This window comes from Bos indicus x Bos taurus, chromosome 16 (genome assembly GCF_003369695.1).
Source record: "Bos indicus x Bos taurus breed Angus x Brahman F1 hybrid chromosome 16, Bos_hybrid_MaternalHap_v2.0, whole genome shotgun sequence".
NCBI classification, from domain to species: Eukaryota; Metazoa; Chordata; class Mammalia; order Artiodactyla; family Bovidae; genus Bos; species Bos indicus x Bos taurus.
In genome coordinates, this window is record NC_040091.1 from 32,860,530 (window position 1) to 32,878,805 (window position 18,276).

Below are 18,276 nucleotides of genomic sequence, written 5' to 3' on the forward strand. Positions count from 1 at the left end.
CTATTAGTGAAATATTACTTTACAATTACACAGAATGATTAAAAATAGAGCTTGGTATGTGCTGTAAGCTTGTAGAGTTTCTTACTCGTTATTTTACTTACTGTGCCCAGAATCTTGCATAGTGATTGGCCCATAATTGGCATTTCATATATATTGTTGAGTTCATAAATACTTAGCATATTTAGTCAAAACAACTTGTGTATAACTACTTATGTCATTATATTATTATTTTAATATTTTTCCAAAACCATCTTATACGTAAATACAAATGTTTCAGTCTTCCCTAAACAATTATTTTTTACTAGTCTACTTGGGAATGGTGTTTAATCACTTCTATTATCCTTTTCATAAATTGCAGTAATTGATAACCACTTAGAATGTCATATGTAGTATTTTAAATAGCGTTTACATATATAGCCTTAAAAAGTTCTTTAGATTGTAGCATTTAAACTTCATTTAGGTGTAGTGTTGAAAATATGCTTCCTCTTAAGTTTAATTCCTCATAGTGCTTTTAAAGATAGAAAACCTTGGGACTGAGAGAAATAATATACTTTGCCTAGGATAACCCTGCTGATCGTGGGTGATGAGCCTGGATTTGAGTCTGGCATTCTAGTTTTCAGGTCCATTATCTTAGTTACCTTGACATCACTACAATGGAAGACATAACAGAAACGGAAATAGGTAGCCTTTAGATTGGACATTCTTTCTTTTCGTTTCTGTTCTTCCTCTCTCCCTTTACTCCTTGGTTCACGCTTGAGTTTTCCATCGGGACTGTCCCTCTTTTTAAGAGTCTGTTCTGCATTCTTTACATTAAAAGCCAGTTAGCCAGTTACTCAATCATCAGGTGTTTACCGTGTACCCTTATGTGCTGACGCTGTTGTAGATGCTTGAGAAAGAGTTGTGCACACAATTCCTAACTTTTATTTAATCCGTCTAACTGGAACATCAAGTTAACATTACTTAAACATCTCTAAGATAGTACAGTAAATCATTGGCTGGAAGAATGAAAGAAATTTTATAAAGAAGGAAAGAGGAAGGAGCAAAGAGAATCAAATTGAGTCTGTACCTTATAGGCAGAGTAAGTTGGGCGAAATTGTGTGGTTCTTTATTGTTATAAATTGTATGATATCTTTGGTGTTTTAAAACTTTTGTATTTCAGACAAATAAATTAGCACACTGATATTTTAACATTCATATTTCAGAAAGTATTTAACATTGTTATTAATTATTTAACTGTGAGATAATAGATTTTATGATCTGTCGATTCTGCTACCTTTTTATTATTTTCCACACCACCAAGTTCTCACTTCCCTCCTTTTAGTTCCTTAGTTGATAATTGCAACCATTCCCTTGTCTTGCATCCTGTATTCTGTTTCACTTTCCTGCGTTCTCAAACTTACTTAGTTAAATTATGGCTTTGCTTAAATCCGATCCTCTGTGTTCCCCATCTGTACCCATGCAGCTGAATATATCTGGGGAAAAATATGATCCCCGGTGATACTTTAAATTCCAAGAGATCTTCCTGACCAAGAAATGGAAGCCACATCTCCTGCATTGCCAGGTGGGTTCTTTACCACTAGCGCCACCTGGGAAGCCCCATTAAGTTCCATTGGACCCTTAATGCCACTTAGCAGTCATGGGTATTTATTTACCTGTCTGTCTGCTTCTAGAAGGCTGTTACATATCTTCTCTTTTCTCAAAGCCCCAGTGCATCCTCATCCAACCTAATTCTTAAGGATGGCTTTACATCCTGATTCATTGGAAAAAATGGAAGCAATGAGCAGATAATCTCTACTAGCTCCTACTTTCAGATAATCTCTACTAGCTCCTACTTTCATCTATACCCCTAACTGCATTTGGACTCCTTTACCCAATCTTCTCTCCAGTTCCATCACTAAATTCTGTGTACTCCTGACTACAGCCAGTCCCGTACTTGTTCAGTGAATCCTTTCCCTTCTTGACTATAGAAGGAAGTTGCACCAGAAATTCTCTCCTCTTTCCTGTGTCATCAAAATTACCTTCTTGTTGGATTATTACTGTCAGAATTCACTCACTTGGAAAATATTTACTGAGTGTCTGCTATATGTTAGGCAGAGTTCTAGGTACTAGGAATATGTTATTAGAGCTTACATTCTAGTTGAAGAAACAAACAGTAAATAAAAAATAAGTTAGTCATCTCATAGGAACAAAGATGGAAACATGCTATGAGAAATAAAAAGTAGAGCAGGTGAGAGGGGTTGGAGAGTCCTGGGAAAAGGATACAGATTTCAGCATTGAACATCATGGTTGAGGCAGGCTTCACTGTGAAGGTTTTCAGATTTAAGACTTGAAGGAAATGAGGGAGTTAGCTAGGGGGTTGTTGTGAGGGGAAGACTACCCAGCAGAGGCACGACTAGATGAAAAACCCTAAAGGCAGAGACTGCAGTGCATTGTGGAGGAAGTGCAGGGTGGCAGGGTAGTTGGCAGAGTGACCTGAAAGAGAGTACTAGGGGAAGAGGTGAGAAACTTCGGTGGGACGGGTTGGAGGTCCAGATCGTGTAGGACCCTTGCTGATCATCTAAAGGCCTTTGTCTTCTGTTGTCAGTGAATTGAAAACATTGCCTTTTTTTTTTTTTTTTACAGTTGTTCATTTTAAGGTTTCTGACTGTAGGTCTCTGCAGAGAGGGGCAGAGGAGAACTGTTCTAGGGTTTTGGGAATATTCATGTCAGAGACAATGATGGCTTGTTCCAAGATAGTGGAGGAAGTGTGAAGTGATACTAATGTATCTTGAAAGCGGAGTCAACAGGATTTCCAGAGTGAGATGTGAGAGAAGAAGGGACTTAAAGATGATCCCAAGGTTTTTGACTTGAGCAGCTGAAAGGCTGGAGGTGCCATCATCTGAGATAGAGAAAGCTACAGTTAGGAGGTTGGCAAGGGGAGCAAGAGTGGGAGAAATCAGGAGTTTAATTTTGATTGAGTTCAGATGTCTCTCAGAATACAGTTTCTATATTTAAGCAAATTATGTGACCTTTCCACATCTCTAAGTAGGAAGATCCAGTTTTATGGCACCTGGGGAGGTTTAGCATTGGGTGGTGAGAACCTGAAGAACAGTAGCATCAATGGAAAAGTAATGGTATATGCTCCCAGTATCAAAAAGGAAGGTCACCCGTGTTTTCAGTTTGAATGATGGAAAAAGTTAGGAAAGCCAGGTCTAAGAACAGATTTAGAGGGAAAGATAGTAGGTTGGGTTTTAGGTGTGGTTCCAATAATTCAACCAGCTAGAAATAACCATTGTATAGTTAGGCATGTGTATCATAAAACAGAGATCCAAGATGGAAAGAAATTTGGCTGAGACCATAAAAACTTGTTAGAAAAGAGGGAAAAAAAAAGCAGAGACCCTTGATGAATTATCTCTTTTAGTGTGAAAGGTGAAGAGTTGGTCCAGTGTGATTGAGGACTGTATCCTATAAAGACCCATGTAGTTGATAGTTGCTAATGATGAAACTAGCACAAAACAGATACACACTGAGAAAACACTGTTGAGTTTGTCAACTAGGGGTAAATTAGTTTCTTTTAAGAGAAAAATGTCAGTGGACAGCCCTGTCCTATTCACTCGTGTTGTCCAATACCAGATGGTAGCCCACCGGACTTCTCTGTCCATGGGATTCTCTAAGGCAGAATACTTGAGTGGGTAGCCATTAGGGGATCTTCCTGGGTGTCTTCCAGGGATCGAACCTGGGTGTCCTTCATTGCAGACAGACTCTTTACTGTATGAGTCACCAGAGAAGTTCAGGTGTATATGTAATAATATCAGCTAACATTTATTGAAAACTTAGTATGTGTCATACACTACACTGTTATATGTACTCATTATTAATCCCCTGATGGCCCAGACGGTAAAGAACCAATCTGCCAATGCAGGAGACCTGGGTTTGATCCCTGGGTCAAACCCGGGTCTTGGGAAGATCCCCTGGAGAATGGAATGGCTACCCACTCCAGTATTGTTACCTGAAGAATTCCATAGATAGAGGAGCCTGGTGGGTTATAATCCATGGGGTTGCAAAGAATCGGACATGACTGAGCAACCAACATTTTCATTATTAATCCCCACATCACTTTTATGATGTAGGTACTCTTATTGTTTCCCCATTTAATGCTTAAAGACCAGACAAATTAATGAACTTGTCTAAAGTTTCAGAGTTAATGGTAGGAAAAAAAGATCATATCCAGGCTCTGTAGTTTTAAAAATCCATGCTTTTAGCCACTACACTATGCTCCTTTTCTTTGAAGTCTTCATAGATAATCCTTGACAGAACTCACCAACTCCCAGAGTTCACCCAAACCCATGTCCATCGAGTCGGTGATGCCATCCAGCCATATCATCCTCTGTCATCCCCTTTTCCTCCTGCCCCCAATCCCTCCCAGCATCAGAGTCTTTTCCAAGGAGTCAACTCTTCACATGAAGTGGCCAAAGTACTGGAAGGAATGAACAAATGTTCTTTGTTCATTCCTTCCAAAGAACACCCAGGACTGATCTCCTTCAGAATGGACTGGTTGGATCTCCTTGCAGTCCAAGGGACTCTCAAGAGTCTTCTCCAACACCACAGTTCAAAAGCATCAATTCTTCGGTGCTCAGCTTTCTTTATAGTCCAACTCTCACATCCATACATGACTACTGGAAAAACCATAGCCTTGACTAGACGAACCTTTGTTGGCAAAGTAATGTCTCTGCTTTTGAATATGCTATCTAGGTTGGTCATAACTTTCCTTCCAAGGAGTAAGTGTCTTTTAATTTCATGGCTGCAATCACCATCTGCAGTGATTTTGGAGCCCCCAAAAATAAAGTCTGACACTGTTTCCATTGTTTTTGCATCTATTTCCCATGAAGTGATGGGACCAGATGCCATGATCTTAGTTTTCTGAATGTTGAGCTTGAAGCCAACTTTTTCACTCTCCTCTTTCACTTTCATCAAGAGGTTTTTTAGTTCCTCTTCACTTTCTGCCATAAGGGTGGTGTCATCTGCATATCTGAGGTTATTGATATTTCTCCCGGCAATCTTGCTTCCAGCTTGTGCTTCTTCCAGCCCAGCGTTTCTCATGATGCATATAAGTTAAATAAGCAGTGGGAGAGTTTAATAGTCCAGTTTAGCTGGGCATGTGACCAGAATGGGCAAAGGATCAGAAAGGAATATTGAGGTCAGGTTTTGAACAACCTTGAGTGAGACCATAGAAATCTGTGAAGTTGCAGTGGTTTGTTTAGAATGGAACTCTGTAGTTCTCAACTATTTACTTGTTTAAATATAAGATTATTCAAAGAGACATTTTATTTTATTTCTAGAATGCCAGTTAATGAAAACAGAACGACCAAAGCCAAACACATTTATTATCAGATGTCTCCAGTGGACCACTGTTATAGAGAGAACATTTCACGTAGATACTCCAGAGGAAAGGTAAGAAACTCATTTTTTCTATTTTGTGAAACAGCAGCAGTCAGTCTAAAGATGTATGCGTATCTGACTTGACCACTTGTAAAAATATTGGTAAAATGCTGTTCAGTTCAGTTGCTCAGTCGTGTCCAACTCTTTGCGACCTCATAAACCGCAGCACGCCAGGCCTCCCTGTCCATCACCAACTCCCAGAGTTTACCCAAATTCATGTCCATTGAGTCGGTGATGCCATCCAACCATCTCATCCTCTGTCGTCCCCTTCTCCTCCTGCCCTCAATCTTTCTCAGGATCAGGGTCTTCTCAAATGAGTCAGCTCTTCACATCAGGTGACCAAAGTATTGGAGTTTCAGCTTCAACATCAGTCCTTCCAGTGAACACCCAGGACTGATCTCCTTTAGGATGGACTGGTTGGATCTCCTTGCAGTCCAGGTGACTCTCAAGAGTCTTCTCCAACACCACAGTTCAAAAGCATCAATTCCTCAGTGCTCAGCTTTCTTTATAGTCCAACTCTCACATCCATACATGAGTATTGGAAAAACCATAGCCTTGACTAGATGGACCTTTGTTGATAAAGTAATGTCTCTGCTTTTTAATATGCTGTCTAGGTTGTTCATAACTTTCCTTCCAAGGAGTAAGCGTCTTTTAATTTCATGGCTGCAGTCACCATCTGCAGTGATTTTGGAGCCCAAAAAAATAAAGTCAGCCACTGTTCCCATCTATTTGCCATGAAGTGATGGGACCAGATGTCATGATCTTAGTTTTCTGAATGTTGAGCTTTAAGCCAACTTTTTCACTCTCCTCTTTCACTTTCATCAAGAGGCTCTTTAGTTCTTCTTCACTTTCTGCCATGAGGGTGGTGTCATCTGCATATCTGAGGTTATTGATATTTCTCCTGGCAGTCTTGATTCCAGCTGGTGCTTCCTCCAGCCCAGTGTTTCTCATGATGTACTCTGCATAGAAGTTAAATAAGCAGGGTGACAATATACAGCCTTGACGTACTCCTTTTCCTATTTGGAATCAGTCTGTTGTTCCATGTCCAGTTCTAACTGTTGCTTCCTGACCTGCATACAGGTTTCTCAAGAGGCAGGTCAGGTGGTCTGGTATTCCCATCTCTTGCAGAATTTTCCACAGTTTATTGTGATCCACACAGTCTGTATTCCTTTAATTATTCTGTTTCTGGTATAATGAATAAATGACAGGCTTACAAAGATATTAAATCAAAACCTATAGAAGTGCTGTAAGATATACTTTTAAACAGAAGACCGAACACTTAAAATATAAGTTAAGGAGGTCACCAAACTACGTTTTAAAAATTATGTAATTGATTATGGTTATATTTGGAATTCTAGGGCTGGTGATGGCAAAACGTTTCAAATAGCGTGCCATTATGCAAGTGGCTTCCCAGAATGTTATGCTGAGAAGGATTCAGAGATTGGGGCTACACTCAGTAAGGGAAAAACATCAGGTGTGATTGGTATTAAATGTCATCATTGCTAAAGAGAGGGGTATTAGTAACTAGCACACCAACATCAGGGCTGCATGTCATCCTCCTGATCTACTATACTTGAATTCTATCTTAATATTCTTTTATCTGGTGACTCTGATACTGAGTTAAGTCCAACAACCACAAAATAATTTTTCTCCACGTGTTACCATATTTGACCCAAATCAAGAAGTTGGTGAAGTTAAATGTTATTAGCCTTATTTTTCCAGTGAACAAATTAGGTCCTAAGAGACTTGTTTAAAATTTAAAACAAAAAACTCTTCCTCAAATGTGGTGAGGTATTATTTTAGTAACACTTTTTTGTCAATAAATGGTAAGTAATAAAGTATGATTGATTACTTTAGGAAATGTAGAAAAGAATGAAAAATTACTCAGAATTCTAATTCGATAACCAGACTTAGGGTCTGATAATATTTTCTTTAATGTACTTTCCCTCTGACCCAGTGCAGATGTGTAAAGGTCTTTGGTATACATAAAATTTGATATGCCCTCCCTTCCCACATACCCCTGTCTTCCCTATGCATTGCTATATGTTGGATCCTCAGTTTTCTTATATCTCTACTCATAACCATGGTTGAGCCCATTACCTTGTACCTTTCAGATCTGAGCTTAAAATGTTACATTTCCTGCAAAACCTTCTCTTATTCTTATAGATGGGGTAGGACTCCCGGCTGCATGCTTATGTATCTCCTTGTATCCATAAGCTTGTCTCCACTGTAATCTTTGATTGCCTTTTTCTTTTTGATTATAACATTCTTGACTAGCAAGTATCATATCTTCCTTGCTCATTATTTTATCTTTAGCATGTAGTTGAAGATCTGACACAATGTTTGTTGACTGGCTGAATGAATGGAACTTTTCCCATGTCAGTACATAGTCTTTGGAAATATTATTCTTAGTGGATTGTAACATCCCATTGAAACAGTGATTGATTTTGCCATTTATGTCGGCAAAGCTGGACTTAAGCCATATCTTAATGCTTTAAAATATCTAGTTTGCCATTCTTCCAATAATATCACACTACTTTTTAGAAAACTAGGAATAGAAGAATAAGGAATAAACAGAACCTGAAGTTAGTAGAAAGAGACAATAAAGACTGGAGTATAAATGAATAAAATAGAGGCAAAAAAAAAACCAACTAGAAAATATCAATGAAACTAAAAGCTGTTTCCTTGAAAAGGTAAACAAAATTGAAAATCCTTTAGACAGACTCATCAAGAAAAAAAGAGAAAAGGCCAAAATAAAATTTGAAATGAAAGGGGAGACATTACAACCAAATCCACAGTAAAAGAAAGGATCATAAGAGATACTATGAACAATTTTACACCAGTAAAATGAATAACCCAGAAATTAATAGAAATGTGCAATCTTCTAAGACTAAACCAACTAGAAAGGAGTATATGAATAGACCAGTTACCAGTAATTGAAATTGAATCAGTTAAAAACAAAGTAACAAAAACAAAACCTTTCTAAGAAACCAAAGTCCAGGCCAGGTAGAAAATATTTGCAAACAATGTAATCAATAAGAGCTTAATTTCCAAAATATAGAAACAACTCATATAACTCAACAACAAAGAAACAACTGTGCAATTGAAAAATGAGCAGAAGACATAAAGAGACATTTCTCCAAAGAAGAAATACAGATGACCAATAGGCACTTGAGAAGATGCTCAGTATCACTAGAGAAATAACAAATCAAAACTACAGTGAGGTACCTCCCCCAAGTCAGAACGGCTATCATTAAAAGTGTACAAATAACAAATGCTGGAGAGGGTGTGGAGAAAAGGGAGCCCTCCTCTACTATTAGTGGGAAGGTAAGTTGTTGCAGCCACTGTGGAAAACAGTATGGAGATTCCTCAGAAGTCTAAAAATAGAATTAGCATATGATATAGCAATCTCACTCCTGGGCATATGTACATACAAGACTATAATTCAAAAAGATACATACACCTCTATGTTCATAAGAGCTCTATTCAAAGTAGCTAAAACAGAGAAACAACTAAATGTCCATTGACATACAAATGCATAAAGAAGATGTGGTGCGGTTTTGCAATGGAATATAACTTACCCATGAAAAAGAACAAAATAATGCCATTTGCAGCAACATGGGTATAACTGGAGATTGTCATACTAAGTGAAGTAAGTCAGAAAGAGACAAATATTGTATGATATCACTTACGTGTGAAACTTAAAATATGACGCAAATGAACCTGTCGGTGAAACAAAAACAGAATCGTGAACCTGGAGAACAGCCTGTTGGCTGCCAAGGGGGACGAAGTTGGGGAAGGGATAGAGTGGGAGGTTGGGGGTAGCAGATGCCAGCTTTTATATATATAATGGCCTTGCTGTACAACGTAGAGAAGTGGGTTCAATATCCTATGATAAACCATGATGGAAAAGAATATATTAAAAAAGAATGTGTATATATAAATATATATATGTATGTGTATATGTATATAAAAATGAATCAACTTGGCTGTATGGTAATAATTAGTATTGTAAATCAGCAGTACTTAATAAAAATATTGATCAAAAAAAGAAGAAAGAACTATAGCCCAGTATACTTGTTACTATAGTGAATGCAAAATTTCTTAACAAAATTTTGACAAACCGGATTCAAGAAAATATGTAAAAGGTCATACGTTATGACTAAATGGAATTTATCATATAATTCAGTTGTATTAAATCTGAAAATCATCCAACTAAATTCACTATATCAGAAAAGAGAAATGACATGGTCATTTCAACAGGTGCAGAAAAAGTGTTTGAAAAACCTCCCAACACCCTTTCATAACAAAAACACTCAACTGGTTAGGAACGGAAGGGAACTTAATCAATTTGATTAAGTTTATCTACAAACAAACTACAACTTATATAATATTCAGAGGTAAAAGACTTGATACTTTCTGCCTTAAGATCTGGAACAAAATAAGAATGTCTGCTCTCACCACTTTTATCTAATATTGTACTGATGGTCTGCTCTAGACCATTACAGGGCAAAGAAATAAAAGGGAAACACACTGAAAAGGAGGAAGTAAATTACTCTCCTTTATGGACCATGTGGTTGCATGTGTGGAATGTCCAAAAAAATAAAAGCTATTAGAACTAGTAAATGAATTTATTAAGGCTATAGAACATATGGTCATCATACCAAAAGCAATTATATTTCCAAATACTAACCAAAAAATTTGAAAAAAAAAAATTTAAACCTCCACAGTAGCATAAAAAAATACTTAGAAATAAATTTAGTTTGTGGTTTGCAAGACATTTTCACAGAAATTTACAAACACTGCATTGGATAATTAAAGATCTAAATAAATGGAGAGCTATACCATGTTCATGGATTAGAAGACTTAATTTATTAAGGTACCAGTTTCCTCCAGATTGATCTATAGATTTAATGTAGTTCCACTTAGAATTCTAGCAAAGTTTGTCTTATGAAATCTACAGACTGATTTTATACAAATTGTATATGGAAGTGCATGATCCTTTATCTGATAGCACAACTGTCAAAAGTAAAAGCCTCATATTACTGCTCTGATATCCTATTATTTAAGCTACAAACTGCCTATCAGTTTTTTAAAAAGAAGCTTACCTATGATCTGGGAATAGATTTTGCCTTTGAAAAGTTTTTCGAACTTTTTTAAAAATTTATTTTAATTGGGGGAAAATTGCTTTACAATGTTGTGTTGGTTTCTGCTGTCCAACAACACACATCAGCCATAATTATATCACCTCCCTCTATTGGACCTTAATAGAGAAACTATGTCAGTGATGGACTTACAGATGTGTACAGATAATTAAGCTTTAATCATACTTTTAAATAATTTTTACTGTTTTCTTACAATCATCATCTTCTCCTCCTCCTCTTCTTCTTCTTCTTTTTAGCTCCAAATAAATGCTAGTATTGATAAAAACTTTAGGCCTGTAATGTAAAATACTTCTAGGATCAAATTCATCTTCGAGTTATGGTGGGGGATATGCACTATTTTGAAATAGACTTTGTGTTGACTTTATACTTTATAGAAGAGAAATATTTGCATCATTTACAATTCTTTATTAATGGGAATTTTTTTCTTGTTTCTATAGGGAAGAATGGACAGAAGCTATCCAGGCTGTAGCAGACAGACTCCAGAGGCAAGAAGAAGAGAGAATGAATTGTAGTCCAACTTCACAAATTGATAATATAGGAGAGGAAGAGATGGATGCTTCTACAACCCATCATAAAAGAAAGGTAGAAAAGAACATTTATTCCCCTCTTCAGCACAACATTTATGTGTGTGGAAGAAAGATGTCAACAATTGCCATTTGCAGAAATCGTTAGCCAGTTATCTTATGATATGCCATTTCGTTGGTGTGAATGGATTTTAATCAGGTGGATCTTAAACCTGTCATTGTTTAAAACCACATAATTGAAACATCACTTTATTTCAGTGTTTCAGCAATTAGCACTGAATGCTGAAAGGGCTTGTTAGGATGCAGTAACTGATGTGCCATCATACGACTTTATAATTTGCATTTTTCCCTTACTGTTTTTAATACTATTTTAGAAACTTGGAAATAAAATGTTTTCCCTAATGATTTGGTCTTTTTCCATTTGGCATTCTGTGTTCTCCTGAAAGCAGAAGCTTGAATGGCTCTGTGAACTTCCTGCTTGGTGCCCCAGCCTTACTAATATCAGCAGAAAAGTGAGCAATCTTGGAAATTATAGCTTTTTATTTTAATGGCTGCTTCTAAGCCAGTGAGGGAAATAGACTTTTCCTACCCTCAGTGCTCTAGAATAATAAACACCAATGTATGTATCTAAGGGAATTGTAAATTGTGTCTTTCATTACTATAGAATATTGAAAAGCATCTTCCTATGCAAAAAGGGGTATTTTAAGATTAAGGGTATAAGTGTTCAAAATAGATGAACATGCCATTTTTTTATGTTAGAATATATTTATTATATTAGATTTTAAATTAATCTTCAGGTTGAAAAATGCTAATTCTTAGGATAATTATCCATGTAATTTTGTATTGGCACAGTGGTTAAGAACTCTTTGGTGTTAGTCTGCCTGAGTTCAAATCTCTTTTTCCTATGTGCTAAAGATGTGAAGGTAGGCTTTGCAATTACAATTTAGATTTAGTAAATTATCCTTTCCTTATCTGAAATTTCTCTTCTATTAGAATTACATTCTATGCTTGATCTTAACCAAATGTCTGAGAACCCTGTGTAACTTCCTTGAAGACTTATCCTCTACTTGTTAGCTGACCTGTATCCCTCTTTTCTTTTGAGTCTCCTTATCTACCCTGTGCCCTTGTTCCTTAGTTATTGCCAAGAGAAAAACACAGTCTAGCTTTACCTCCTTCTCAGAGAAAAAGTTCTTTTGCTCATGTATGTTCACATGTACACAATTAATTTGAAATTTGACTGTGCTCATAAATTTAAAGTCATATCCTGATTATTCTCATCTTTTGAGTAATAAACTACTTCATTCAATAGCAAACTATATCAGCTGTAGAATTTCTTAGTAACAAAGATTAATAATAAGATGTTGTATAAAGCTAGAGGTTGAAATTGGGACTTTTATAACACTCTTAACTAGAAATACTGTTAGTGGTGTAAAAATTTTGGAAATGAAAGTGGAAATTTATAGAACTTTGAATGAAGAGAGACAAACATTTTGAATGATACAAGAATGGAAAAGAATGGAAAATACTACTTTTTCTGTTAAGGCTGGTTGTAAATGATTTTTTAAGCATAATACATTTTTCTGTTTTCAGTTACCAGTGTCGATTGTCTTAGGGTTTCTCACCTTTACTAGTTATCACTTGTAAGCATTTATTATATGCTTATTTCATGCTAGGCTCTGAGCTGTACTTCCGTATGTATTATCTCATTTGATCCTTTTAGGAATCATACAAGGATAGGCACTGTTACTATTCCATTTCACACTTGAGTCATCTGATATTTAGAGAAGTTAAATATCTGGTTCAAGTATGTAGTGACTTTACACACTATGCAACTTCAGTGTGCAGTCTGCTTTTTATTGATTCACATATCTTGAGCTTCTGCAACCTCTATATTGTTATAACATAATCAAGCTATATTAGAAAGAAGATTATACAGACAGCCTCTCATTTTGTACTTTGTTTCTTGAAATAGTATGTTGTATTGTTGCTTTTACACAGTGGTTGGATATTAATTAATTTCATTTTGTATTAGAGCACTTTTGGAAAAATCAGTCAAGTTTCAATATTATAGAATACTGGTGGAAAGGGAAACTTTTGTTGTCCTACTGCTTGTGTTCAAGTCCTGGATCTGCCATGTGTATTATTGTGGGGGAAGTTTCTTAATTCTTCTGTACTTTAGTTTCTTCATCTATAAAAGGGATATAACAGTGGTATTTACCTCATAGAGTTGTGAGGATTGAAAATATAGTTGGGAGTATATGTAAATTGTTTATATACTAAATGCTCAGTGGATATTAGCTAGTATTAGATAGTATTTTACTTTATCCACATAAGGATAATTAAACATTCACATATTTTTGAAACAGAGTCTCTTAGAATTTTCTTGTTGAAACTAAGTCTCCAAAATGAAAAACTGATAGAAGTATTATTTTGAATTTTGGAATGGGGTCCATTTTCTTGTTTGGCCTGTATCTTATTTCCTTGTAATTTTAATACTTCATTTAAAATGAAATGATATAGAATAGTTTGAAATAACAGAGTACAGAAAAGAACATTTGTACCACTAACTACCTGTGCTAGAACAATCCTAATAACTTGGTTCAAAAGGGTGAAATATTACTATCACTTCCTTAGGATAAATGACTCTAAAACTACAGTTGACACTTGGACAACACAGAGGCTTGGTGAGCCCACCCTCTGTACAGTTAAGAATCTGCCTTTAATTTATAGTTGACCCTCTGTGTCTGGGTTCTTATCAGTCTGTGGTTCCTCTGAAGCAGCAGTACCTCCATATCCACAGTTGCTTTGTATCTGTCTGTGGTGGTGCATCTGAGGATTCAATCAATAGTGGATCAAAAAAAAAATCGATTGAAAAAAATCCACAAATCAGTGGGCCCATGCAGCCCAAACCCATACTGGTCAGGAGGCAACTGTGTATCCTTTTTGAGAGTGTTACTTATAAGAAGACTTGTGTACATTCAGATTATTTTTAATTTTAGATTGTAAACCCAAATATTCTGTGATAAGATTATCCTTCTCATAATTTACGGAATACATTTTCTTTGTTCACTTTTTGACAGATGGATACTAGGAGGAAGAGAATAGCTACTGATAATGATAGCTATGCCGAGAATTGTCCTGACTGTTCCCTCTTGTTTGGGTCAGACAGATGGTTATTTTCCTTAGTGGTAGAGTATTGCCATAGTATCTGCTCTTCTGATTGAAACTCTTGCAGAGGGAAAGATAATGGTGGTAGAGAGAAGAGGCAATAGCCTTGCAACCAGATTCAAGTGCTGATCTTTGTTTAAATTAAAAGATGATGTTTCAAAGGAATTTAATTAGAAAACTCAGAAATGTCTAACCTTGGTCTGCCAAGCTGCCACTATCTGGACCCTGTTATGTATGTAAAGGGCCACAGTAAAAGAATTAATAGCCAAATGGAAATACAATTTTTGGTTAGTTTTTAAGTGATCAGTATAGACTTCTCTGGACATAGTTGGTTATCATCTCATGACCTAGGAAGTATAATCAGTAAAGTATAATTCAGTTCAGTTCAGTCACTGAGTAGTGTGTGACTCTTTGCGACCCTATGGACTGCAGTACTAAAGTATAATTAGTACCTCCTATATTCCCATTATGTCTGATTCCAGTTCTTGGAATTTTATTATTTAATGTCCGACTACTATAACTCATAGCAATCACTAGCATACAGAGAAGGAGAGAAAGAAAAGAATAGACCTGAAATCAAGTCATTTCTCACTTCCTACCTAGAGGGAGGAGCTGTGTTGTAGAAATTGACTTGATAAGATTAGTGCTTCCCCTTACCTTGGGGAAAATGCACTAGAGGAATGGAGGAGAGATGTGGGCAGAGAGGTTTACTTCTTGAAAGACTTCTTTTCACTCCTGGGACCTTATTTGGTGTATCTCTTACATTGTAAATGTATATGGAATTGATCTTTTGGGTCAAACTTGCTAAAACATGAGTCTTTTAGCCTAAAACAGCCACACTGATATGTTACAGAGATTATGTACAGGAAAGAGTATAATTCTGTAAAAATATTTCCTAATAAATTCTTAGGTTTGGGTTTTGGAAGATTACTTTTCTATGGATTATCTAATGCTCTTATTAAAAATTTTTTTATTGAAGTATTTTTATGAAAGTTTCAGCTATTAAAATTTTTTTTTAATTGGAGTATAGTTGATATACAAAATTATGTTAGTTGATTTACAATATTGTGTTGGTTTCTCCTTTGGTAACCATAGTTTGTTTTCTGTCTGTAAAGAATTCGTTTGTACTGGTTTTTAAATTTCCACATATAAATGATATTTATTGTCTTTCTCTATCTGAATTACTTCACTTCACTTCTCTAGGTCCATTCATGTTGCTGCAAATAGCTTTATTTCATTCTTTTCTATGGCTGAGTAATATTTAGTTGTATGTATGTGTGTGTGTGTGTATACATATACACATATATACGTGTACATATATATGTATGTACATATGTACACACATATGTACATATACACGTATATACATAAACACACATTTGTTGTTTTACTTGCTAAATTGTGTCCGACTCTTTTGCGACCTCATGGATTGTATAGCCTGCTAGGCTTCTCTGTCCATTGAATTTTCGAAGCAGGAATACTGGAATGGGTTGCCATTTCCTACTCCAGGGGATCCTCCTGACCCAGAGATCAAACCCATGTCTCTGGTGTGTCCTGTGTTGGGAGGCAGATTCTTTACCATTGAGCTACCTGGGAAGACCAGATATTAATACATACCACATATATATCCATTCATGTGTTGATGGACACTTAGATTTCTTCCATATTTTTGCTGTTGTAAATAGTATGTCATGCTCTTAATTTTAAATAAAATCTTATTGTATCTTTGCCCTTAACACTATCCAAAAAAGGAAAATAAGTTGCATTTTATTTGCAAAGAATAGATAATCACTGGGTATGCTGCACTGAAGATGAGCATTTGCTATCATGGATACTTCTTAATTTTTCTAAAGTTTTATCAAACTGGATCTGATACAACCTAGATATCTTTGAGAGATGAGTAGATACAGAAGTTGTGGTACATATATACAATGGAATATTTTTCAGCCGTAAAAAGGAACACATTTGAATCAGTCCTAATGAGGTGGATGAACCTAGAGTCTATTATACAGAGTGAAGTAAGTCAGAAAGAGAAAAACAGATTTTGTATATTAACACATATACATGGAATCTAGAAACATGGTATGATGAACTATTGGCAGGGCAGTAGTAGAGACTCAGGCATAGAGAACAGACTTGTGGACATAGTGGGGGAAGGAGAGGGTGGGATGAATTGAGAGGGTAGTGTGGAAACGTATACATTACCATATGCAAAATTAGATAACCAGTGGAAATGTGCTGTATGATGCAAGGAGCTCAAATCAGGTGCTCTATGACAACCTGTAGGGGTAGGAGCGGGGAGGGAGTTGCAGGAGGGAGGGGACATATGCATACCCACGACTGATTCATGTTGATGTCTGGCAGAGACCAACACATTATTGTAAAGCAATTATCCTCCAATTACAAAGAAATTTTAAAAAAAGCTAAGAATTAAAAAAAAAAAAAACCCCTAAAAATAGATATGATAAATGTTTCTGATTTAATCATATAGAATGCTTTGTTAGACACATAAATTTCCATGTGAATTCTTCTTTTAAAAAAGATTGACAAACTGACAGAAGCTGTGAAATTTAGTGTTAAAGCTGTCATCCCTCTTTTAACCTCCTTGTCCCTAAGAATTACAGTCCTTAAAGAAGGTAGTACTGTTTCATTAATGTATATTGCTTTTCAGGTGAAAATGTCATAAAGCAGTTTATAAATTCTTTTCTAATCTTTATCCCCAGAATTCAGTTTCAGTTTATATGATATTTAGTATTTAATAATGGAACACAGTATCATTTTCCAGTATTTTTAGATATAAAGTGAGAGAAGGTACTATTCAGATGAAGCTTTGAGCAATAACGTAACATATGGCTTAGTTACAAGACGTGGATCAAAAACCACCATTTGATTGCTGCGATTTATGTCAGAGAATGTTCTGCCTGTTTTCCTCCCTAGAGTTTTATAGTATGCAGTCTTACATTTAGGTCTTTAATCTATTTTGACTATATTGTTGTGTATAGTTTTAGTGAATATTCTAATTTTGTTGTTTTACGTGTAGCTGTCCGGTTTTCCCGGCACCACTTACTGAAGAGACTGTCTTTTCTCCATTGTATAGTCTTGCCTCCTTTATAATAGATTAAGTGACCATAGGTACATGGCTTTATCGCTGGACTTTTTATCCAGTTCCATTGATCTGTGTTTCTGTTTTTGTGACAGCACCCTACTGTTTTAATGACAATAGCATTGCAATATAGTCTGATGTCTCAGCTTCCGATTCCTCTAGTGTCATTGTCTTTCTCTGGATTGTTTTTGGCCATTTAGGGTCTTTTGTGTTTCCATACAAATTAAAATAATAATAATAAATATCCCCTCACTTTCAGTCTGTATGTGTCTCTAGGTCTGAAGTGGATCTCTTGTAGATAGCGTATATTTGGGTCTTGGTTTTGTATCCATTTAGCCTGTCTGTGACTTTTGGTTGGAGTATTTAATCCATTTACATTTAAGGTAATTATGGATATGTGAGTTCCTATAGCCATTTTATTTGTTGTTTTGGATTTGTTGTTTTTTTTCTGATTTGGTGATACTGAATTCTCTTACTTTTGCTTTTCTGTAAAGCTTTTGATTTCTCTGTCAAATGTAAATGAGAGCCTTGCTGAATATTCTTTTTTCTTTCATCACTTTAAGTGTATCATAACTTAAAGAAGTATCATATGTAAAGAAGTGTCGTAACACTTAAAGAAATATCATATGTAAAGAAGTATCATAACACTTCTTTCTGGCCTGCAGAGTTTCTGCTAGGAAATCAGCTGATAACTTTATGAGGATTCTCGTGTATGCTATTTGTTGGGTTTCCTTTATGGCTTTTAATGTTTATTTGTCTTTAATTTTTGTCAGTTTGATTAATGTGTCTGAGTGTGTTCCTCCTTGGGTTCACCTTGTACAGGATTGTCTGTGATTCCTAGCCAAGTGACTGTTTCTTTTTTCATGTTAGGGAAGTTTTTAGCTATAATCTCTTTGAA

The 18,276-nt window shown here is 35.9% G+C and overlaps 1 protein-coding gene across 3 annotated transcripts in view; it reads left to right on the forward strand.

The window, feature by feature from the left end:
- The window catches only part of AKT3 (AKT serine/threonine kinase 3), a 281,329-nt gene that overhangs the window by 163,602 nt on the left and 99,451 nt on the right, over window positions 1-18,276 (forward strand). For all 3 annotated transcript variants that reach the window (XR_003514899.1, XM_027564715.1, XM_027564716.1), the window contains 2 exons: window positions 5,319-5,430; window positions 11,021-11,165. Coding sequence is in view for 2 of the 3 variants with exons in the window: in XM_027564715.1 (XP_027420516.1) it covers window positions 5,319-5,430; window positions 11,021-11,165 (257 nt within the window). In the remaining variant the exon portion in view is untranslated. The remainder of the gene's footprint in view (window positions 1-5,318; window positions 5,431-11,020; window positions 11,166-18,276) is intronic.